General features: G+C 39.8%; 1 protein-coding gene across 1 annotated transcript in view; it reads left to right on the plus strand.

Moving 5' to 3' along the window:
* Nucleotides 1-25,332, plus strand: part of ARHGAP24 (Rho GTPase activating protein 24) — a 220,499-nt gene that overhangs the window by 13,084 nt on the left and 182,083 nt on the right. Inside the window, exon 2 of the mRNA XM_037395508.1 lies at nt 22,723-22,922. Coding sequence (XP_037251405.1) covers nt 22,743-22,922 — 180 coding nt within the window. The 5' untranslated portion in view covers nt 22,723-22,742. The remainder of the gene's footprint in view (nt 1-22,722; nt 22,923-25,332) is intronic.

Raw genomic sequence — 25,332 nt, forward strand, 5'->3', positions numbered from 1 at the left:
GTTTTGTTTCTTTGTAGATCTATTAGAGATACTTAGAGGTCTTAGAGATCCTGAAAACAGTTCTAGATCCATTGGTGCCAATTTCTGCTAGTGATGTATAGGCTTAAGATTGGTCTTGTGAGTGAATTGAACTTCTTTGTTTGACTTGGCAACGTTTTAACAGCTAACAAATGAAATTCAGATGTATGTGATTGGTTCTTGGTGCCATATCACTTTATTTCCTTATGGACTTTCTAAAAGCACTTAAATTCCTAATTATAATGGTTTTCTACCAATTTATCTTTTGTCACCCATTGGTCTGTTATATGCTATGCTAGCTTACTCTGAGAAAATCTTGTAGAATGACCTTGATTTTCAGGGATATAAGTGAAGGTCGTTGTGATGTGTAGAGTGGGGTTCTACAAATTCTCTGCTGAAATGGGTTGTGGAATCTGGAAAGCATATTACAGGAAAAATAAGACACTTCAGCCTGCCACCTTGAGAAGTGCCGTTGGATTGTTTTAAACATTGTTCATTGTCCATACAGATGAGTTTAAATAGAATTATGTAATTTGCAGAGCTGGGGAAAAAAGATCTCAGTGGTAGAAAAATCAATATACCATGGCTCTCCTGGCTTTTGCACCACTTCACTTTCCCCTAGCTGGCACTTACTCAGTGTATTTGCTTCTTGTTAATAGTCATGCTTTATGTCGTTTTGTAACATGAATGTGTGTCTCTACACAGCTGTTAAACTTTCTAAGGCATTTGTGAAAAGGAAATACTACATGTGAACAGTTTGCAAGTGTTCCCTTGCAAGAAAATAAATTCTTTCCATCAGTCAGGAAACAGACACCATGTCTTGTTATTGATCACAAACATCAAGCACAACCAAGCAAAATACTGGATTTTATCTTGCTGTAGAATTTGGGAGACCTGAAACCTTTGAATAGTTAAGAGTGATATTTTACAAAAATGCATTACTTTGAGCATTTGGGGTGGGAAAACAAAAAGTGAAATGATTACAAACGACCTTAAGTATTTTAGTGATTTGAGAGTTGTCTTAAATGTAATGGTGAACTTGAAACTGCTGCTTTTTTTGAGCAATGATGAAAATAAGTCCCCCATCATTTCAGTTAGTCGTGCATAATTTCATGGTCTCACTTAGGATATGTTACAGTGTTTTAAAAGCCACATAAATAGGCTTAAGCATCAGCAAATTCGAAAGTATGTTATGAATGATTTAGTAATTTTTCAATAATTAATTTAGAGCAAAGGTCTTCATGATAACATACTTTTTTGCATAGTTATAATAATCTTGCTGTGGTTTTTTTGCAGCTGAAATGGAAAAGCTGTTAATCAGAAAGGTTTTTGTTGTTATCAAAGTACAATGGTATGTTGTGTGATGGCTGAATACAAATATGCTATAATAAGAGCAAATTTTTATCATTCTTCTTGACAGCCAGATTTTGACTGGCCCCTTTGTGGGTGTGCAGGGCTGGCAAATAAAAAATTCTCTGAAGACAACAGAAGGCAAGCTTCCAGGTGTCTTTATGTTTGTAACCTACCTGGGAGTTGGTTTTAATTGCAGGCTTTTTGTACAGCAGACCAGAAGGAATAATGTTTCATTCATTACTCTGTGCTTTCATTCAGGTAGCATACATGGCACGATTTAGGGTGAATATGTTCCTCTTATGTGGTGAAATTGTGGGTCATTTCCACTGAGCATCACCTATACTCTTCACATAGCAGTGTGTTTTGCAGTTTGCCATGTTTACTTTCAGACAGGTTCTTAAAAATTGCCAGAGTCCTTAGAAAACCCAGCTAACTGCTGTGCAGAAAACCGGGCAGTTACGTGTGGATGCTAATGTGCCTTCAGCGCTTTTTGGACTGAACTGTTTTTTTCAGTATGTTGACCTGCCGTAGAGGTGTCAGCAACTCCACAATCTATACTATTTTACCAATATAGTTTGACACACCTTTCTTTCAAAAAAAACCTGTTACCATTGGACTTAGTACTGTTGTTGTTACCCTAAGTGTCGCTGACAATATCTTGGCATTCTGTTTGCATGAGGGATTCGATTCATGACCTCAAGATACATCTGCTGTGGGCTTTTGATAGCTGATGTAATTTTCCCCCAAACAAATGCTTCCATTTATATTGTGTTCATTATCTCCTGAAACCCAATAAAAGGCAGAAAAAGTATTGCTGAAAAAATGCAACACATAACAGTAAAAAAAGAATCAGGTAAATACAGTATAAGCAACAAGTATAAAGCCAGTAGCAAGTTGAGAAATGTGGAACAGAGTTTTATGGTTATGCCAGTTGTTTGTGTCAATCTATGAAATGAAAAAGGAAAACTTCCCGCAACGTGATGTAGTTCATGGAATAAAAATTACTTTAATTGTTCACAGGTAGAAATGTTTCTTCATTACTGCTGTTTTGTCCATCACACATCCACAAGTTTGTTCATATGCTTCAATCCTTGGATTTGACCTGTACAGGGTGGATGCTGTCTTAGTGAAAAACACTGTAAAAATAGGAAGATTTCTTCATACATTGTGGAAGTAATTAGTAGTGAGTAATACTAAGGTGTGTTTTCCTGAACCTCTGTATTTTCATAAATTCAGAACCATACTTAACATCTTGAGCTTGATGTGAAATCATGCAAACTTCAAAACATGGGAAATCTGAAACAATTGGCAGTAGCAATACTGAGAAATCTTTTGGCTAAACAGTAAAAGCAGCATGTTTTCAGAATATATGTTTTGTGTTTATGTACAGAATCCTCATGAACAGCTTTGGGCTTATGGAATCATAGTTGTCAGAATGGTAAAGATGTTTGAATACCATTCAGGACATGGGGTTTTTTAGTACAAATTTGGATGAAGGTGTACAGCATGGAAAAAATTAACTTGTGCCAAGTGGTGTACATACATTTCTGGCTCTGAAGAAATGGTTAGATGCAGTAGTCACTCACTGAACACTTGAAGGCTTTTGCTGGGCAGTGGAAAGGTGGTGCTCGTTTTTGTTCTGGAAACGAGGGACTATTTACTCACTTAAGCATGCTGTGGGAAGGTAACTGTGGTGGTGTATATTGCTGCCAGTGGATATGGCTGATGTACTACCTAAGCCGCTAATGAGAGCTGATAGTCTTCCCCTTTAAGCTGTTGTTTTTCTGCTTGGTGTTTGCACCCTTCAAACATTTGTGGAATGTTTTGTGTTCTTTTCTTGGCTGTCAGGGTGTCAGTCCAAGCAAATGCTCATCTTCGTTCCTCTGCCCTGAATGTCTTCCAAGTTGTCTTTGTTGTTTCCAGTGGAGAAGAATCAAACTCTGTAAACAACTCTGATGATACGTTGATGTGATGTAGTGCTTTCCAACTGAATATGGAAAATAAGTTTGCAAATAATTTGTTATATATTACAACTGTTAGGGAACTGTAATGAGGAAAGAGATCTCTGTTTGCTTGGTGTTCCTTTCAGGCTATTTTTATCAGAAAAGACGAACTACTGTATTTTTCAAATGTGAATCCTGCAAGAAAAATGCCAGAGTTGTGGTGTCTTCTCTGTTCTTTGTCCATCAAATGTGATTCTTGCAGTTCTCATGAGGATCAAATTGTCTTAAAAATCTCAAAGGCAGGCTTCTGTCCAAGACCAACGACCTCACTGCCTTAGGATGTGAAGGAAAAATCCCGAATAGCTTTGACAAAGCCTGAGTTTTGTAAATTGTACCATCACTTCCAAATTACTGCTCTCAAGGCCTTTTTTTCCAGGGATGCTAGCACAACTTGCTAAGGCTTTGCTTTGCAGATTGAAGCTTTAAATACTTCCTTAGGAAAAGGTTTGCCACAGGGCTGCTTGAATGGTAGGTTCTTACAAAAATCTGGAGTGTGAGGTGAAATATGCCAGGATGCTCCCCAAGTCCCAGACATGAGATATCTTCTGGGGTACCCCAGATTTCTCAGCAATCTCTCAGGAAATTCCACAATGCTGCGTGAGTTCCTTAGGTCCGTCCTTCCTTCCTTACAGCAAACATCAAGTAAAATTCCCCCATGAACTGTAATAAAAATGATAAAGCAGCTTTGTTCTGGAAAACTGTGTTGAAATCTGTTCCTCTTAAAATTGGTTTTGATTTTTTCATTCCATCATGTGCTATGCTGCTTATCACAGGCTTTTTGATTTTGCCAGCAGAAATTTGCTGCTGCTTCTGGGTTATTTTGTATTTTTAAACTGCAATTCAAATAACTTGGGACTAGAGTTTAGCACATCTAATGTGTATTTGCCAGAGAGAAAACCTGGAAGTCATGTTGAAAATATTTTGCTTTCATAACATCCAGATGTGTCTGGACTTACTTTGTCTGTCTGCTGTTGTGATGACATCCCACTTTTCTTTTCCTTTCACTTTGTTTTCTTCACAAGTGACTAATTCAAAGGATAAACTGTGTCTCAGTCCTCTGTGTAAAGTGTGACACAGGGACATGATCAGGCTCCCCTCAACATCTGTTTTGAGTTGAAGTTGTGTTTTGTCTGCACAGAAGAGCTATTGTGAAGATGCATGTGTCACCTTTTCGTACTGTTGAATTCCTCTTTTTAGGAGTTGTGCAACACTCCAGTTGGGTATTTTATTGAAGAGGGCTGGGCAACAACTTCCCAAACCGCTTTCCACCAGAAGGCACTTATTCATGTAATTGTAGCCATTAGTGAGGGTTTATCATTTGCATGATTTTTTTTTTAAATTGAAATACTGCATGGTTTAGACAGCATCTTGTAAACTAGTGTCGAATATAACAAGTAATATACTTTGTGTTGACATTTAAGATACTAGGGTGTTTCTGAAATTATGAGTTTTGATGAAAAATAGGGCTTGAATTCAAATTTGAGATGACAAAATATTTAGAAAGCTGGTGGGGGGAAGTTCTTGAGAATGTGATGTCTAAGGTTCAGTACTGTCTGATTAGGTCACAATTGCACTTTTAACATTCTTAAAATGATCCTATGCATCTTCTCAGGAGCTGTTATGCATACTTGAGCTTGTACGTGGATTTGGCAGTAAATCACATACAAAGATTTATTACTAGGTATCAACTTAAAGTGGTCACTATGATAAATGTCTACTTCTTTGTTTATATTGTTCATTTAAAATTCTGTATACATCTTGCCTCTTAATACTGTGAAAGAGCTGCTGTCTGACAACCCTCTTCTTTCCCATCACTATCTCATTATCTTCTAGATGTAAAGTTATTTTCTAGATGTAAAGAACTGATTGTCATGTTTTCTTCAGACTTTGAATTGTCTCTTGTAACTTCTGTGTGATGACACAGTAGCTGTAGACCCTGGATGTAGAGCATCAGTGGTACATTGGTCACTAGGTTCATTTGCCCCTCTGACAAAAGTAGATGTCTTTGGATATGGTGTCATCCGTGCTTTATGATGGCTTTGGGACTGAAAAGATTATGATTGGGCCCTAAAGTTACACTTGGGTTGTGGTTCCCAGTTCCTTATCTGTTCTCATAGTCTAGTTCTATCTTGCAGAATTGGCAGTCTGGATCAGATACCACTGGGAGAGTGAGGTGCTTCTCTTGAATGCCTTTTTCAAACTCCTTCAACAAAATGGTTGGTAAATGTTTCGGGGTTGAAAAACCAAGTAAAATGGAGAGGTTTTGGCTGTACTGCTTTGTGTCATCTCTTCTCCTTCTGTGCATTGTTTTTCAGTGAAAACACCTCTGTTGCACCATTTTCTGCAAAGATTTGTGTAGCCATGGCTGTGGTAGATATTGTCAGTCTTGTTACAGGACTGGCAAATCAAAATGTCCTCTTGGTACAGTGGACAGGTCTTTTTTTGGTTGCCAGAAATGTGCATTTTTAGCTCATTACCCTCCTTGGGAAAAATGAACCATATCATAAGGACAGGAGCATTTTCTTACAGCGTTCTTCACAGCATACAGGTCTGTTTAGGAGGGGGACAGTAGGTGGAGGCTGGTTTTAGTTTCTCTGCTGCCGTTTGAGAGAGGCAAGTGGAATTTTTCATGACTGTCTTTGCCCTGCCTCCCTTATGCTTCTCAGTTGTTGAACCAGGTGTAGAGCTGTTAAAGGCTCAACACAGCTGACAGCTGTGCCAGTGTTGTGCTTGGATCACCTATGTGGGTGTGCAGGAAAAGCTGTGTGACTGAACTGGATAAAAGTACTAGTAACTAAATCATTGCCTAGTAAATTCCTGGGAATGTATTCTGTTTGTCCCAAAATATTTACAAAGGGAATGTTTTTTTGCCAATTTGGAGCAGAAAATAAATTGAGCTAAATTTACAGAAGTACTGTTTAGGGAGGGGGCAGGGGGAAAGGGAGATGTTTAAAATCAATGGTTTTAATATACACACTCCTCCTCCACCTGCGTTTTTTTGGATCCGGAATGTGAACCCAGGCCTCTTTCCCATTCATACTAGTTATGTAAAATGGTAAGCTTTGTAGGTTGTTCAACAAGCTTTAAAGAACCATGTGAGTTGTTGCAAGTGAAATTTTTCTATGATTTGCTTAGTGAGTAAGAAATATTTGACAGCACTTGAACACTAAAGTGTATGTGTATGCTTGGAAATGCCATGGTAATAGTTGAAATTTCAGGCTATTCACAAAATTTTTGTGGCATTTAAGTCAGAAATAGCTGCTCCTTTGGGGAAGTTTCAAACATACTCTGTGTAAGGTCTAAAGCATTAACTTGTAGCATGGATAGCCAATTTTCAGAATGATCAGCAAGTACTAGAGGAAGGCATCACATGAAAAACTTGCATTCTACTCCCAAGTGTCAAAACTACTTACTGCAGAGCTTACAGATCAAACTAATTGCTATCAAGCTATGTATTGAAGGATGGAGCTTTGGAAGGAGAATTCATTCACCATTAAATAACTTCTGATGTGTAGAAATATTTTCAGAATGGGCAAAAAGCCTGGGAAGCTGGGACTTAACTGTGTGCTTTTAGCGTTTTGGATTTTGTCAACCTTAGTTTAATATTCGAGGACAAACTAAACATTAAGGAAGCTAAAAGTATACCCTCGTTAAACTTGCGTTTGCTGCCTGCAACACCAGTTAAAAGAATAAAGCCACCTACACATGGTGGAGGGCATAGCTTCTTTTCACAACGATACCCAGAAGTTGTATTAGCAATGGACATACAGAAGTGGTTTTTTTCTGTGCTGTGACTATTCAAATAATAAAATGAGCAAGGTTTATATACTTGTGGCTGAGACTGAGGACTGCAAGTCCTTGTGCTTTCAATTTCTCTCTCAGTTAAATGTCTTGTAGGCTTTGGTCTGTCTTGGGGGTGTTAGGAAAGTGATGGATTTAGTCCTTTGGTCTTGGGTTTCCTGGGGCTGCCAGTACTGAGGTGTACATTCTTTCCCCTTTTGTCTAATTTCCTCCCTTTGAAGTGGAGATCAGGCTTCCATTGAAAGCAGAGATTGTCCAGATACATGACACATGAACATCTGACTTTATTTGGGAGTACATGAAAGGCTTTTATTACTTTCTTTTAACATTTCTGTCTTGTAATATCGTCCTAAATCACACTATGAAATGAAATCATAGTAGTTACTGCCTGGATTCCCTGTGCATTGTAGAAAGCTTAATGCTTTATGTACAGGATCTTTCAAGGCCTAGCTGAGGTTTCAGCTGCATTGTCTTCCATATGTCTGGGGGAAAAAACCCTTCATCATCTGCATCTAATTTAGCAGAAAGCTGCAATACCGGAAACATATTTTTGTTCCTGATGAAATATAACTGCAAGTACTTTGTGAGCGAAAGCATCAAATTGGAGCTGTTCCTCTGTTTGTGTAAACAGAGGATTTCTAGTTCTAGGTGCTTTTACCCATTTATAGGTTGTGGTCCATATCTCTTTGGTGTGGCCCGAGCCTAGAGAGCTGCAATGAGCCAGTGCTGAAGCCATTAGGTCAGCCGTGGTTCAGCTTAGCTCTTGGTGTAGGGTAGAGGAGCCCTGCTGCTGCTCAGCTCTTGATGCCTGTATTTGCGTGCGGATCGGAAGTCCTTAATGAGCTGGCTGCTCCTGTCAATTTCTCACACACCCTAACAGAAGCCACTTGGTGATGTTTGATATCTTAGTAACTTGTGCTTAGACTCTTCAGCTGGCCTTGATGCAGAAGGTAGGTAGATGCTACTGCTTTATTACAGTGCCTTGTCACAAGTAGCAACGGCATTAGCAGTTTTATTTTTTGTTTTGCTGAAGCATGTGGCAAGTTTAGTTATCCTAAGAGGCAAAGTGATCTGGTGCTTGTAAGCTTTGGTGTGTTTTGCGCATATTTTGTCCAGATTCCTTTACCAGATTATTGCCAAAGAAGCTGAATGCCATCCACAAACAAAATAAGTCTGACATCTGTTAGCTGTGCTTGTTTTTCTCTGTCAATTCTGAAAATTTTATGTATAAAGCTATTGTTTATTTCTTTGAAACTTCCAGGGCATTTGACTGTTTTGTTAGGAAGTGCAAGGTCAAATAACTGGTTTTGATGAGTCTTGCTGTTTAACAGTTCTGAAGTGGCACCAGCAGTCTTATGTCTTCTAAAAGGCAAAGGCCTTAGGAATAATTGAAAACAAAAAAGTGAAGAATTAGAAAAGCTTTTCCAGAGCTAATCTAAAAAGAGAACTTAGGTCACAAGACAATAATCAGGGCATCTGGTCTGCAAACCTCCCTAAGTGCAAAGTTATTTGTCTTTACTAGAAAACCCAATTGTTGCTGCAATGTCATCCATTGTTTACACTGGCTAGTCTGTTTTTTTAAAAAGGTTAATTATATATTTCCATTCATAAAGGTTGAAATATTGTCTTGAGAACTACTGTGTCTGTTGGAAGATAAGTTGAACAATCTTACTCCATCTGCATCTGTTCTAATTAAACTTAGTTCCTATGAATAATGAACTATGTACAATTTATTTAAAGAACAGAGTGCCCATGCTTTTGTTTGTCCAAGAGTTGATAAACCTTCAGAGACCCTCATTACTGGCTCTGAAGATGCACTAAATTCTTGAATTGGTGACGTAAAGAATGTACTAATTACCGAGGCTTCGGATTTCTTTTATCTTTAGAAAGACACCTGGTCCTAATAATATGAAGAAATTGTATGGAATAGGGACAATAAGTTAAGTGTAAATATATTTACTCAAAGAATGTAGGTATAGTAATTAGGTCATGTAACCATATAGTTTGAAAGAAATAATGAATGAAATAACTAGTGAAAGAAGGGGTCTGTTTCTCTTTCTCTAACTTTCTTTAACAAGGGACCTGTTTATAAGTTATCTAGAGGGAGCGACTAAAAGAAACAAGAATAAGAAACAGATAGTTGACAAGGACATAAGTTAGCTCAGACCGATAAGAACACTGCAAACTTGCAAGACCATCACATTCCAGGCAAAGGGTGAGAAGTACACCATGAGGGAGACCTATGGCCTTCCTCCCAAAGACCACTGCCCACGTCCTGGAGACCCCTGCCCACAATTCTTGGAAGAATTTGCACAAGCGCGAAGGACTAGTAAGCTAATGAACATACGAAGCAAGAGGAGGTGGGTTTAGGTGGTGAATATGTATAGGTGTTAATTGAATATTCATTGTTTTATTGTATGAATATGAGATAGTTCATCACTTCGGGTGTGCATGACTTTGGTGGAGTGATTCCTCCATGCACCCAACGCTGCTGAATAAAGATAACCTCCGCTCACTTGAATATTGGTGACTGATTCTTTAAATCACCTAAATTTAAGTAAGTGATGAGTCAAGCTGATATAAAGCAGACAACTTCGAGAAAAATTACTTCCTATGGCACTGATATTTAGAAATTTTGCCTTCTACCTTGGAAGAAGAGAGCTCACTTTCAAATCACTAACTTATCAAGAGTAGATGAAGAAGTAAGAGTGTAGTTAGGATTGCAGATGCAGAGAAAAGGGAAGTATGAAGTTACTAGAAGAACAGATTTAATTGCCTTACATTGGCTTTTCTGCAATGTCTGTTCTAGAGGTTGTTTGTAAATACAATTCCTTGGGAAAAGTTGTACATAACTCGATAGTTTTAAAATAATAGAAGTGACAGTTGTAGCTTGTACACAGCTCTTATGATGCTGACTTGCACGTGGAATAAACTGTGATGATGATTACTGTATTTCTTTTAGCAGTCACCTCACGTAATTAGTACTTTCCAGAATGCACCTTAATCTGCAAAAATACATCGTCAAACAATCAGTGCTGGGGAAGTAAGGAGTTATTTGAATTTTTGAGGCATTGATTTAAACTGCTGTTGGTTTCCTGCATAGATTAAATACGTTACTTTTGAAATGCAGGATGGTGTTGGTACAGGCTGTAGATAACCTGAAGGTTACAAGTGAGGAAAGAAAGGTATCCTTTCCTTCTTTCTAAAAATAAATGTTTTTGAAATGACAAATATTTTGACACCTGCTGTAGATTGCAGAGGAAAAAAATAATTATTCTATGAAAGGAATTTGATTTTGTCCTGTTTTCCTTAACCTGTAGCCACCAAAAAGAAGGAAAGGATAAGATAACTTGCATATGCATTACTCAGGGCTGCTGAAACTCCTGGAAGAGCAAAACTGCAGGAATATGAGGATGAATTGGTCCTTGAGCAAAGCTTGAAACTGGATATGGTAACTACCGTGTACAACTTGCATGAAATGCCTTTCTCCTTGGAGAAGGGAAATAAACAGTTCATCTAATAGTAAGAGATTAATATTACAGGTAGGAATTATTGTAAAATAGCACTCAGGAATCATGACATCTCTCTTCATTAGGACATTAGCTTTTGGAAGATATACTTGATATTTAAGTGCAAGGAGCTACATTCCATTGTACTTCTGTTTCTGTTCTCCATCTTTATGTCTATTCAAGTCTTGGACTGTAGTATCAATTACGTCAGTGCAATTCTGTTTTCTGTCCTTTTAAAATATGAGTCCTTGTTTGTACCATTTGATTTGTGGTCAGGCTTCCTTGATTTTTATTGTTGTGGGCATTGCACTGCAAGTATGTCTCTCCCAGCTTTACGGTGAGTTTATTAGGCTGGGAAGGCCCTGTTCATTCTGGTGTGGAAGTGTTGCTTTATGTGTAGGAAGGCCTTTCTGTTGTATTTCCTTCTTTATTATTCTGTAGTGTTTACTGATGAACATTGGCTGATTGTATGTATCACAGAGCTGTTGTGGCTTCTTATCTCACGGTGACAATTTTTAAAGAACTGGTCTCGGGAAAGGATTGAGGCTTTAGGAACTAAAAGGAGAGTCCCTGGGAGAGGAATGCCTGTTTGTTGTGTTGCATGATGCTGCTTTTCCACTGGGCAATGCAAAAGGAAGAGCAGGCTGTATACAGACCAAGAATGTACTTTCCTGCTAGTCAGGAACAAGCTAACCCTGTGCTGCCACAGAGGCCAGGACCTCAGCTGACAGCGTTGCTAGAGCCATTAGCACAGCAAAGTTTGCTGATAAGCCTGGTGATCCTAGTCCTCAAACCACGCTTACTTGGCAAGTCAGTGACTGTCTGCTGTTAACTTATAAATGTAATATCCCTGTGAATGTGGTTACTTTCTCCTGTCCTGTAATTTATTGCTTCTGATGGTATGCTGAATGAGTTTTATTCAGTCATGATTGAGGATGGTAATTTGGAGGGAGGCAGGAGGGTGGGGATGATTAGCTATCTGACCAAACTAGCAGGTAATTTACAGAGATGGTCTTGACATTAAGAGTGCAATTTTATGTAACTTGGTCTCCAAGCATCCTTATGTGTTGGCATGATGACCGGTGGCTTTGGCAACTCCTCAAGAAGATAATATCATTCAAGAGTTATCCTAACCTGTTTGTTTGCCTGTTCAGTTACAGTCAGCAAATTTTTGAAAGATGAAAAAAAAGCTGAAGTGTGATGAGTAACTTATGTTGTCACAAAAAGGAAGTGTGTATCTTGGAGATATCCTGGTAATGTTTTCAAAGCTAGTGCTGCAGACATCTCAGAATTAAGCACCATGTGTTACAAGTTTAGGTGTGAAGAAAAGGGGGCCTGTGTTGGGAAGAAAACACTTTAATACAGTGCTGTATCTTTCTAGTAGTGCTACAGAGATGACCCAGATCCAGGTCCATGTATGTATTCCTTGTGATTTCATGCTGTAGGGGATGAGCTCTATTAAAATGAGTGGTACGTTACTAACATTGACGTAAATTCCGCATGTTCAGGTTTGTAAAAAGAGAAGCCCCAACAATGAGGTTTTTTTTCCCCTTTCACAAACTAGAGAAATCTGCTCATGGGGTTCATGCTTCAAGGTGTACTTATCCAAGGCAGTAGTTGCAGACCTGTGAAATCACAGCTGTTTAAATGGGGAGAGAAATTAAAAATCAAGGGAGCAACACTGTGGAGCAATGATGTCTGTACAGAGACAGTAAGGCCCTCTGGATGTAGGTGATAACCTTCTTTCCTGCAGGCACACCGATATTTTGCTCTGCAGGTAGTGATTTATAAAAACACAGGCTCTCCTTACTGTAAAGGGAGATAATAGGAAAAGGCAGGTCTTGCTGGTTTGTTCTTAATATTCTGTGCTGTTAATGAGCACTGTCCTTCATATCATGTCCTTCATATAAAAGGAATTTATATTCTCGGGGTACTTTGCCTCTCTTAAAGTAGATGCTGAATAAATTGAACTATGTAAACATGAACATGCTTAGCACAGATTCAAAGTGGCTGTAGATTCAGGGGCTGCCATCTTTGAATTGTTTCTCTGAAGTGTTAGTCCTAGTTAATGCAACTGTCTCTCTTCTTGTAGTCTGCTTACAACCTTGAGAGTGCCTGATGTTGCCTTGTTACTTGCTGGTGCTTTTTTTTCAGTAAACAAGAAATGTTTACCTTAAGTTTTGTAACACATGCATCTCTCCTGTTTCTGAATCATGTACTAGGTGAATAACTTAACTTGGGTTTCAAGTATATATATATTTTTTTTTTTTTTTTGGCAGAGCAATGCCAGAAAAAGATGTTTACATCATTTTAGTTAGCTTCCAGGTTGCTGAAGATAAGAGCACTTTAGCAAGTAACTGGTTGACTTCAGTTCTGCTTCTCACTCAATTCACATAGCAGGAAGGTTACGCGATCTGACAGCATGCAGTTAAGCTCTGTTGTGCATTTTATGTAATTGCCAGACAGACACATTTGAATACAGCATGCTTTTAAAGGTGTGTTCACCTTTTCACTGTGGGTTATAGTAGCAGAGCCTGAAGACTGTAGGTGCATACCTTATAGAGAGTTACAACTTTGGCTTTAATGGTTCCTTTACTACAAGCTGGAAAAGTAGGTGTTAGCATCCGTGCACATCCATGTTAGCATCCTAATTTTTAAAGGATAAGGACTACATGAATGTATAGCCTTCCTCCATATGAATTGATTTCAGAGTCAAGGGGTAGTGTCTTGTTGATGGCTTAGGAATTTGGAAACAGTATTTGCTTAGAGCTTTACTGGAAAAGGCAGTGCCACAGTGGCTTTATTAGTGTAGCATAAACTTCCATTTACAAAAACAATTTAGATGGCATAACATACTACTGCTTTCTGAAATATAGGAAGGATTGTGGACTCTATTTTTCTGATGTGAACTTGGCTTTAGAAAAGTGAGATGTTAATTCCATGGGTACAAATTGATGCTTTTCCTAGGCAGAAGATGGAAATGTCGACTACAAAGTAATGGTGCTTATTTTGAGTTGGCTTTTTCCATGGAAGGACACACATCTGCTTTTAAAAATTTTTACTATATTGTCTCCAGTATTCTAACACAGAAATTTATGTCAGTATGGTTAATGTTTTTAAGTGTCAGAAGCAATTACCATTTATATAAAACATTTCTGAACAGCATTAAAACTATACTGATTTCTGTTTAAAAGTAGGTCTGTTGTAAGTTTAGGTCCTGTTGGGGCTGGCATGCAGAAAGGACACAAATCTTGGCTCTGGTGCTGGGTTTAGTAGGAGTGGAAGCGGATGCACCCTTGAGCATGCCAAGTGTGAGCCCTTGGTTCTGACCTGCCCCTGTTTATTTCAGCTGGGATGGCGCCAAGATACTCCCTGAAGCTGGGGGGTGCTCGCTACCTGTGTACCGTACGTGACTGCCTGTTTACTATCCAGATGCTCTTTTGGATGCATACAGTACATGTGTAACATGAACACACATGCCATTACAGTTGCCCCCAGGTGCTGCGCTGCCCATGAGCCTCTGGAGCTGAGAGATGAATACGGTAATTCTGAACTTCAGTGCAGGTGGGTGCTGTGATTCTGTCAGTCCCTCTGAGACATTGGGGTGGGATGCTCCCAAGTGCATATTTCAGTGATGCCATAGTCCTTCTGGGGAACACATTTCCAAGTGTGAGATGTCTACTTCAAAGGCACTCTCAGCGGAATACCAAATGCTGCTGAACTTCTTTGAACTGAAAAGGAAACACATTACATTGTACTTAACAAAGCAGAAGGAGGTCAGTTTGTGTGACATGTTAATATGTCAAAAACAAGTCCACAGACTTCTGTTTATCAAATATGAACTAATGTAAGACTTAAAAGGTAATTTTGGGGTGAGTTGAGGTTGGTTGAATCTTCCTTTGTTTCCACTGTGGCTTCTGTGGAGGCACCCAAAAATCAGGTTCCTCCTGCTCTGAACATCTGTGTATTGGGAGAGACGTCACCAGCCAGTACTTGCTGTGCTAGCTGCTTGTTGCTGGAGTTGGAACTTTGCTGGGGCTAGCTTTGGTCAGAGCAAGAGATGAATCTGGAGTGTGGTGCAGGCAGAAAATATTCTCCTTCCTTCTTCCCACTCTCCAGCAACCACAAACCCTTTTTGCAGAACCTGTGTGCTCCTTCGATTTAGAATTGCAGCAGGTTTGGGAGGAGGCTTTTGCTGCCATAGAGAAACTAGAATGTATTTTTCCCACCTCTCAGCTTACTTAGTGAATGTAACTTGTAACATCTTGGTTCTTTTGGTCAGTATTACAAGGAGTGTTGAAGGCCTGAGCTGCTGTGAATAGGACAACACAGAAAGTCCTGTTACACTGGATTTCCTAAAGGAGCCTTATTCCATTTTCAGTGACTGTCAGGGAGCTGTGGACATCTGTACTTGGATGCCTTTTGCCATCAGTCTTTCAGAAAAAGAACTAGTGCCAGAGAGTATTTTTATACTTTGAGAGATCATCTGTTGAGATCATGCTTGGACACAACTTTTAATCAATTCTTTTGTAAGTGAAGCCAGTAAGTGCTGAAGTATTCACTACTCACATATGGGGATGAATTTACTTTTATGATTACTTTCTCCATGTAAAGTATGAGGCTGTAAAGAGAGTTTGAGGTTTTTCAGCATCAGAGATTCAGTGTCAGCATAACCCTATGGTTGGGAGAGACGTCTCTGCGTTGGAATATCTTTTTGCTTTTCCAGATGCTGATTTTGACTTGCTCCTTGACCTTTTCACTGCTCAGTGTTTCAGCTTGTGATACTTGCCAACTGTTCTGCATTTCTTTGTCCATCTTGCATCACTTGACCTTTCAGCCACCAGAGGCTCTTTCTGTCTTTTCTGCATGCTTCTCCAGATAGTAAAGCTGATTTTCCGCTATATGCAATTTCTCCCTAACATTGCCAGTTTTACAGAATAAGACACCTGAAGTGGAAGCCTAGGCAGAAACCTGGAAGATGAGGGACCACTCGGTTCTAATCGTAGCTTCACTATGTCAATCCAGTGGTAGTAGCAACCTTGTCTTGCAACCGTGTGCTACCATGTGAGGAAAAAGCTGAGGACCTAAGTGTGTCAGTAACATGCAGAAGTGTAGCAAAGACAGTGTTACTGAGTTACACAAGTTCTTCTGCAGGTGGAGTCCATCTTGATTCAGGAAAGGCAGTGAGGTTAAGAGGTGATGGAGGGAACAAAATGTCATTTTTAGGGGCCAGAAGAGAGTCTGTGATGGACAAAGGGCTGTTAGCTAGACAATTTCATTATGCTTCCTGCTGCCACAACAGCAGTGGAAGGACAAGAAAGGGCATGTCTAAATATTGCTGCATGGATTTAAAGAGGATAGGACCAAATGGCAAAGGCGGCAGAAGTTTACCTACGACAATTACCGAAAGTACTGATGTGACAGCATGATGCTGCAGTCATAGAACTGCTGCAGTAGCTTTCCTTCACATAGCAGCAGCTGACAGACGTGGGGGACACTTTGAAATACTTTGTTACCCAGTTATCTCTACCAAGGAAGCCAATATGATTTTGTTGCTCTATGTGGAAGAAATACGTTCTATCAAGCAGAGAAATTAAGTGTTTAGGACTAACTGAGCTCCTTTCGGTGCTGACTGCAGAAAGGACAAAGGGGAGGCAAGAGGTTCCGACCCTGCAGTCCCGTATCTGCCAGCGTTCTGTACCAAAGACCACACTAAATACAGAGTCATTACTATTGATCATTGCTGTTTCAAGAGCAATTGCAAAGGTTTGGCACACTTCAGCTTCCCATCTGCCAGCTTAGGCTGAGTGTTGTTGTCAACATAGAAGTTGTTTGAGACTAGTCTGTTACGTGACTTCTAAAAGGTAGGTCTCATGTCTTGTCAGTGACCCTAGACCATGGGCAGATTCATACTGGGATAAATGCAGCTGGTACTGTGGGATTACAGTGAGGGGAAGTGAACTAGTGTCCAGACCTCATCTATAGGGTTTCTATGCATATGTATACAAACACTACTGGCAACCACAGCAAATAAATATGCACACACAAAAGCTGATGTTTTCAAAGGTGCCTGACAGTTTATTAATTAGCTGCCATTATGATTCACAAGAAGTTGAGTACCTTCTGTTGTTCTTTATAAATTCTCTAGTGCCATTTTATTGGGGCTATTTCTAGCTGTGCTTGAATTCCTATAAGCAAACAGTGGGCTTGTAAAAGTTTGGCTAGTGTAGGAATTTCTGTAGGATTGTTCTGGCATGGAACTACAAATCACATACTAAAGACTTATATTTGACCAAGACCTCAATTTTGTGGCAAAACTATTGATCTTTGTTTTGGAACTGATCCCAAAATGCATTGATAAGTAATGAGTCTTTCCCGTAGCTTCACTGGGCAGTGGATCAGGCCTTCTACAATCTGACTGCTGGTAACACCTCTCACAACTTTTTATTGAATAAGTAGTAATTATTTAGGCCTTGGAAGTTAAATCCTTTCAAGCAAAATATCTTTAGGCAGTCCCTGGTAGGACAAAAATGAGAGTGGGGAATGCGGAACAGCCAGATGTATCTGTGATTAGAAGTGTTACTGCCAGTAGTACAAAAGGTTTCTCAGATGTCTTAAAAAACCTTCTGGATGAAAGTATAATGTCTGTTCTGAAGGCTTGTGGAGGAAAGCTACTGTCAGGCACACTGCCGTAGCTTTTGAAAAAGAACAAGACAGGAATACTTTAAAATCTGTCCTTGCAGTGACAGAACTTGAGACGTTCCTCGCAATGTGCATCTTGTAAAAATCGTTGCTAAGCACTAGCAGAAAGTCAAGTCTCTTTTAAAGTATTTTTTTACCTCTTTGACATGTTTTTTCCTTCCATGTGCAATATCCTGTTGACACAACAGACGAGCAGCAACTGATTTGGAGCAACCTGATGGTGAGAAATAGGCCAGTCTTTTGCTTCCTGCAGCAGTTGCTTACAGATGCATGCCTGTGTTGTAGCAGAGATTCAGGTGTCTTGAAACACATTTCAAGATAAATACAGACCCTGTTTTCACGTACTAAGTAGTTTTACGAAGTTGTTACTCAGCCAGACCAAATCAAGAAAAATCAAAGGGAAACTGTCAGAGGCAGCACTCCATACCTGAAAGATAGCAATAACCTTAAACTTAAGCACTTATGCTCTATATAGTTCATGGGTAATAATTAGAAAGGAACCCAAAATTAAGTGTTGCTTGTAAAGTAAGTTATACCTCTTCATTTAAGTGTTACAGTACTGAAGTAATCTAATTTTATATAGAACAGTCGTGTCACAAAGATTTTTTTCAAATTTTTCACGTGTATATGTGTGTGTGTGTATATATAGTTGGCAGATACGTTCATCAGTGACCAAGTCAATTGCTGATGCAAAATTACAGCCTTTTACTGGATGTCTGCTAATGTGTTTGACATGGAGAAGCCATCTCCATGCGGTGTTGCGTTGCTTACCCTTTTGAGAGGCAAAGGAGTTAGACCTTGTGACAAGCTGGAGGAGCATGGTTCTGGGGCAGGCGCTTTGGTGGTTTCTCAGCTTTATCTATTTTGTGCCAGGCTGATATTGGGCTGCAAAGGACCTGATACAGCACCTGATACAGCACCTGAGCGATGGCAAAGATGAAGAAGGGTTGCTGGAAGCAAACACTGATGATGTTTTGCATGCTTGAAATGCGCTATCTTGGCCATGAGAAATTTCAGTGAGAATAAAAGCATACTGCAAACCATCAGGGTTTCTTGCCAAACGTCTTGGTGCAATCCTGTGACTTTTCATTGTAACTGGATTTGCTTTGCTTTAACGAGTTTCTCTGACTATTTCCTGGCAGCGTGCTGGGATCTGGGGGAGCTGCCCAATTCCATATTTCAAGTATTGTGTGAGTGGTAGCTGAGGAGAAAAGAAACACTTGACCGCTTTCTGTGCGTGGTACTGGCACAGCCCTTCCGTGTTGGTGAGAACTTAAGTGCAGTTATTTGCCTTCTAGACAGACTAGTGACAGAGGCAGATGCCCTTATGGCAGCACAAAAAGCTGGATTGGGGCCAGCAATGGAAAATGGTGATGGCCTCTGTAGACCGTGAGATGTTGATGCAGAGCCAGTGCATCAGGGAACATTTCTCATCTTGTTTACTTTGCACTCCCAATGTCCAGACAAGCCCAGGAGAGTTAGCCTGCAGCCAGCCCCAAATGAACAGACTGTGTAGCATTTGTTCAGTTCTGGTCATTACCTAAACTGGAGGTTGGCCAAGTCAGTAGAGTTGACTCTGGCAGCAAGTACAAGTTGTGTTTCCCGTTCAGAAGATGGGTTTGAGGAATATGCTCATTTAGTGCTTGAAAATGCATGGCTTTTTGCCTCGTCTTACAAGAGTGAGAGGGCTTGGAGTATGTTGATGTAATTCCACACTTTGTCATGTGTTATTTACATACTGTTTGCACCTCGCTGTTCTCTGCATCAGTGCCAGCACCCTGATATTTCTGCAATTTATTTTTATGATCTTGGTGTTGAAACAGCTGTAAAAACAACTAGTGAAAGTGAGCCAGCTGCTGGAATTTCTGATTCCGAGTCTGGTTTGTAAGTAGGCAGATTCTGAAAGGGAAGGAGAGATGGAAAACAACAAATAAACTTAAACTCATGACTAAATACAATTTCTCTTAACAAAAGCAAGTTAGGTGGCTGAAATTTTAACTGCTGAAGAGAATTAAATCACTAATAAATGAAATGAAACTGTTTTGTACAGAAAGTGTCTGAAGATCAACGGCTGCTTTAAAGGAGATCTTATGCTTGCCTGTGAGGGCTTGGGAATGGTAGAATGTCATCTGTCCCACACCTCATTTGTTTCAGTATTGCAGAAATAGTTTAAGATAGAAATTTTACTAGACACAGAGATGTAGATCAATTAACATTTTTCCCTGGCTAGCTAAAATCCAAATGCTTAGTTTGTACAGTGGTATCAACACCAGTGAAATGTGACTTTGTGGAATGAAATTACAAATATCCTTTCATCCAAGGAGTTAATTGCTTTTGACTTTGGTATTTAGATTCTTATTTGTGGTCCAAGCCTAATAAGGACCTGGTGTCCTTAGCACTACAGTGATACACACAATGTCTGTATTTAAACTCTTCCTTTGCCCCTTCCTTGAGGCTGGCTCAAGCAGCAGCAGAGATAAACTGATCAGGTTAGCTGCAGCTGAGAGCTGTGATTTTCTGCATTTGTGCAGTAAGGAGCAGGGGGTAGCCTACGGGTTATGATTTTGTTCCTTCCTTTTTTCAGCTGCAGTACCTTACCTGCTGTTTACAATGCTTTGCTTAAATATTAGCTAATTCGTTTGCTAGGGATGTGAGTTGGAGGACTGCTTCTTGGCATCTATTTTGGCCCAGCCAAAAACCAGCAGCGTCTAAGAGATTTCTGTTTGTATTTTTAAAATGCCAGTTATGAGTTGTGTGCCGTTCCTTTTGGAGAGAATGATCTCATATAGTGCAGCCTGTCCTCATTCCTGATATATTTTCACCACACTCAGTGAGAAGCAGAGGTAGGGTACAAGTCAGTCTAACCAAACCTGCTGTGTATGGATGAAGTCAGTTCTTGGAGATTATCTTATCATTGCCTATTGCAAATAATCTCAATTAACTTGTCGTCTTCATCTTAAAGAGCTAAGGTAACAAGTGAGAGAGCTTGGGCATCCAGGGATAAAGCTGTAGGACTCTCAGAGGCTGCTTGGCCGCTGCTTTGTTGCATTCATAGTTAATTATTACAATGTGAAGTGAATAAAAAATATGACAAAAGCCCAGACCACTTTGAAGTGTGAGCAGACATTTATGAACAAGGCACTAAGAAAGCAAGCTATTGATTTTTCTAGTGGTAGTTGAATGTGCCCTTACAGCTCCGGATCAGAAGGAAGCAAAGTTCTGCTCAGAACTCACTGCAGCATCTAATACACTCTGCAGCCCAGAGCTGCAGTTTTCAGAGTGTGTACTTTGTATATAACCCTCACGCAAACCCTATGTCAGTGTGGTCTGGGGGTTTATCAGGTGGTTTGTTTCTGTTAGGATGTAATTGTAACCCTGGGCACAAAAAAATTCTTTGTCTGCTCTGTTGAGAGCCAGACACGTTTGTATGTTTTGCAGGCACACTTTGCTCAAGTAAATGTAACAGTACAAGTGTTCCAGGTGGCTGTAGGTGAAGAGGCAGGAGGAAGATTTGTCTTTTCCTTTTTCTGAGAAGAATGCCAAGTGACTTAAGTTTTGATCCTCTAATTTGTACCTTGCAATGAAACCTCTGTGCTTGTAACCTCAGTGGCACAGGGCAGTTAAGAATTTCAATCATGGAGATCAGATTCCAGGATCCAGCCCAAAGCTGGGACGTGACAACAGGCAGTGTGCGGGTATTAAAAGCAGAAGGTGTAAACACACACAGAGATGGCAGCTGGAGAAGCTGTTCCAAAGAAGGTTAAGTATGAACAGTAGGAAGAAGGGAGACAAAGGAAAAATGTGCTGTAAAACACTCTTGACTGCAATCTATTGATCTATTTGTTTCTTCTTGATTGATTATATTGCAATTTATTTTACAATGATGTAGCACTATCCAGCCAAAGCACCTGTATTGTCAGAGGGATGGTCTCATCTGTCAAATGAATGTGGATCTCTGTTCTTAATCTGCTTTAGAAGCCAAGTACTCATCTTTGTAATGCTGATGCCTGTTCCTGCGTTCAGTAATGTAGTTCTGTAGAGGGGACTGGAGCTTGAGTGCCAGGCTTGGACTCACCAATCTCCTTTGCCAAAGTCAGAACAGGAAGCTTTGCTCTTAGTCAGAGACATCTCCTGCCTGCAACGTCTAGAATATTTTATTCTTTTCCCACCCTGATGTTTAGAAACAATAAATAGCTTACCTCTGAAGCTAGTTTTCCCAAACCCTAACAGCTGTCTAAGTTCCTGACTAGGCAAGAAAGGATGCCAGCGGTAGCCTAGAAAGAAAAGAAACATGCTGTTCTTGAAGCACTTACAGTAAAATTTCACCGTTAATTTTGCATGCTGCTGTGTTTGTGGTTGTAATCACATTTTATTCTGTTTAGGTATATGCTATTTGGCACATGTAGGTGTGGGTTTGATTTGTATTTCAACTGAAGATAGAGCTTGCAACTCAAAATCCTGAGTTTGTTGAGCTCTAGACTTAATGGGGGATCAGGAAGAGCCTTCTGACAATGAAGGTTAAGTATATGACTGCATGATTGTATGTACGAAGTCCATCAGAAAGATTCATGACTGCCTAGAGATGGTTAAAAAGTATATTTTTAACAAAGCTGAAAAGCCACATGGAATTTTCTCTAATTCCACACTTCAGCTCTGGTTTTGACACACTTCTTATGCCTTGAGCTGGTGCACCAAAATTCTGTGTGATTTGCAAAATGTCTATAATAAGCATGGCCGGACACATACCCACTTCAGTCAGGGGGTTTCTTGTATGAGGGGATATGCAGCTATTCTTGTATTTACTGTCACCATTCCATTAAATGGACTTCAGTAAAACAAAACAAAATAAGCCTGCGTGTCTGGTGGATCAAGCTCCATGGAAGCAGAGGCTTCTTTAATACTCCCTGAAAGCCCCAGGCTTGTCAGTGAATATTAGATCAAGAGGTCTAGTAGTGAGAAGGTTACTGCTTTCCTTAGTCTGAAAACATACTGCAAGTTCATTCCTTGTTACTGCCTGTAATCCAGCAGAACTGACCTCAGGAAGCAGCTGATGTCTTCCTCGGTGGCAGTTAAAATTTCTTACGCTGTACTTGTGCAAATCTTCTGCCTTTGGCCTGCTTTTTAGCAGCTCAGTGTGTTATTATTATTGTTTCATAGGCAAGTAATCTCTCAGCAGATGGGGTGCCAGTATACGAATAAGCAGGTAGATGCTAAATGGTTTTCTAGCACACCCTTGGAGTCAGGGCATGTTTCTTTTCCAGCTGTGTTGAAAGGACCAAGTTACCGCCTGGATAATAAACTAATTATTTTACTTTTTCCTCTTGTTTTCTCAACAGGAGAGTTGCCCAGTCCCAGTATGGAAGAACACAATGGCTCTGTAGAGACTCCCCCACCAAGCCAAGGGCAGCACAGTGCTGTCAAGTGTGGGTGGCTGAGGAAGCAAGGAGGCTTCGTCAAGACCTGGCACACACGCTGGTTTGTTCTCAAGGGTGACCAGCTTTACTATTTCAAAGATGAAGATGAAACCAAGCCCTTGGTAAGTGAAAGGAGGAGACAGGATGGGAGGTGAGGGAGGAAAATAAGTTAATGCAAGCAGAATTGTTTGGTGTTTAAAGAACCAGACCTGTCTGTCTCTGTCACTGACTCAGTACAACTTGGGATTTTGATTATAGTGAACACAAAATTGTGTTAGATCTTGGCAGTTAGTGTTGTTTACCCGTCAGGCTTGTTTCTAAACTTCCTTTTCCAGGTCAGGTTTTCTCACCGTAGCATTTTAAATGGAGCAAAGTGTACATGAAGTTCAAGTAGCAAAAGTCAGTCAGATGGACTTGATTGAGGCAGATGAACAAGCTGTATTTGAAAAGGTACTGCCTATTGTTCTGCTGTTTAAAATGTGGAGTACCCCTGCTTTGTGTCTTCCCAAATAGGAAAACCCGTAAGACTGTAGCCTGAATACATTGCCATCTGTAGTGTGGAACAGACCACTGTCTGTTGCCTCATTCTGTTGTGGCGATTTAGGGCTCCTTAATGCTCCTCTATTTTCCTATTTATTTAGTTTTTTCACCAGCATGCTGTAGGGCCGCCTATCTCTAGAGTGCCTTAAGAGCAGGGAAATAATGCTGCCTCTCAGGTCAGGGCAGGCTTGAGCTTCTGTGATAGTTAGCTGAGAGATCTTGTGCTAGCACCTACAGGAATATAATAATCCTATATATTAATCATTTCCTAGGTGCTTGTGATTTCAGAAAAAGCTCTGGCATCTGAGTAACTTCTGTGCAGGTATTAAATACATCTGCACTCATGCCTTTTACGCTTACTACATTTTTGATGGGTGTACCTTTATGTGGAATTTCGCAGGCGCTTCTCAGAAATGTAAAGCCTATCTAATCTCGCTTCCTGTATGGAACAGGTCATGACACTTTGCCAAGCTTTACAGCTTGCATTATGGTGCACATGTTAAGAAAACCATTCAATCTTGAGGTGATTGTAAAGAAGGTTTTGGTATGACTTAATTTCTAAGTATCAATTTCACAGCCTTGGTAGCTCTTTGCCCTTAAAACTATCCCAAATAGTATAGGTTAATTAATAGCACACTGCATATTTATGAAGTATATGTTAGTATGACTGCTTTGAATAGGAAATAGCTAATATTGCTGGGAAATCAAATGTATCTTTCACTGTATATATTTTGTTAATCAAGAGTGTAAAAAGTAGCCATCAAAATAAAAATGTTTATGGGCTGGAGCCTGGGTTTCCAGAATACAACTAGCACTTGACATCTGCCAGTATGTTTGCATGCAAGGACATAATTGTTTTTTGAGAAGTGACACGGTTGTGTATCACGTGGAGCTTTGTACAGCACAGTGGAGCCCAAATTATCATCTTGTCTGTCTGCCACTGACCTGTGGGGTGACTTCAGAAATCCTATTTACTTTTGTGAAATGGAGGTGGTGACTCTGATCTTCTGATACCTTTGATAAGTTAGGTAGCAGTTGATTAAATAACTAAATGTTTGAGTTTTCCACTTGTCTCAAGTAAGTTCCTAAGAACACCTAGAGATACGAAGTTTGGGGGCGGGGGGGGGGAAGCCAACAGAAGTGTAACTTAAAATATGCCAGTAGGTTTGGAAAATGAATGGGTCTGTCTGAATTAGGATCAGTCAATATCTCACCTTGGTGTACCTTTGGAATGTTTCTGAAGCAAACTGCACAAATTTCAGTTCCTGAAATATGGCTCAGGTTCAGTGCCATGTACTGAAATGTTTTTTTTTCCCCCATGTAACCATACTGAAGAGTTTTCTGCATTAACTTTGACAAGAAAATTGCTGTGACCTTCTGGGAACCCTGTTGTTCTTACTCTGGAGAGCTAAAGCAAAGAACTTCACTGATACCATGAATTTTCAGTGCTTAGGGATATCATCAGGAAATGGCAAGTAGTATTTTGTTACATTAGCCATCTAGGTATTGGATCTGTATATAGGAGTAGTACATGTTTATTCACTACTGGATTGTACAGTCTCTACAATGTACAATTGTACAGTAACTTTTTTAGACAATAATATAATGGAAGAGAATTAATGAGGTTTTTTTTTCCAAATTAGATTATAGTTTTCATTTTGCTTGTTGGTTAGTTGTGTTTGGAAGGAGACAGAAGAGCAGTGATCCTGAGGAATGTTCTAATTGCACACCTTGTGTATATATGTTTATAGACAGTAGAAGAACTATTGCAGGAGAGGACAAGGCAAGCAAATGCGTTTATGTTTATAGCTTTAATGCAAATTAAAGAAAAGCAGAATCCACTTTCTGGTGTGAATTCAGCAGCCATCCTGATCACTAGTCTGCTTAAGTCTTATTTGGGCTTGGGTTCTGTCCAGTCTGTACCAGAAATTATGCCGCGATGTTTCTGGTTTTGAAAGTGATGGAGATGTGAAAAGAACTGAATTTCAGAAA

The sequence above is a fragment of the Falco rusticolus genome, chromosome 1, assembly GCF_015220075.1.
Source record: "Falco rusticolus isolate bFalRus1 chromosome 1, bFalRus1.pri, whole genome shotgun sequence".
Lineage (NCBI taxonomy): Eukaryota > Metazoa > Chordata > Aves > Falconiformes > Falconidae > Falco > Falco rusticolus.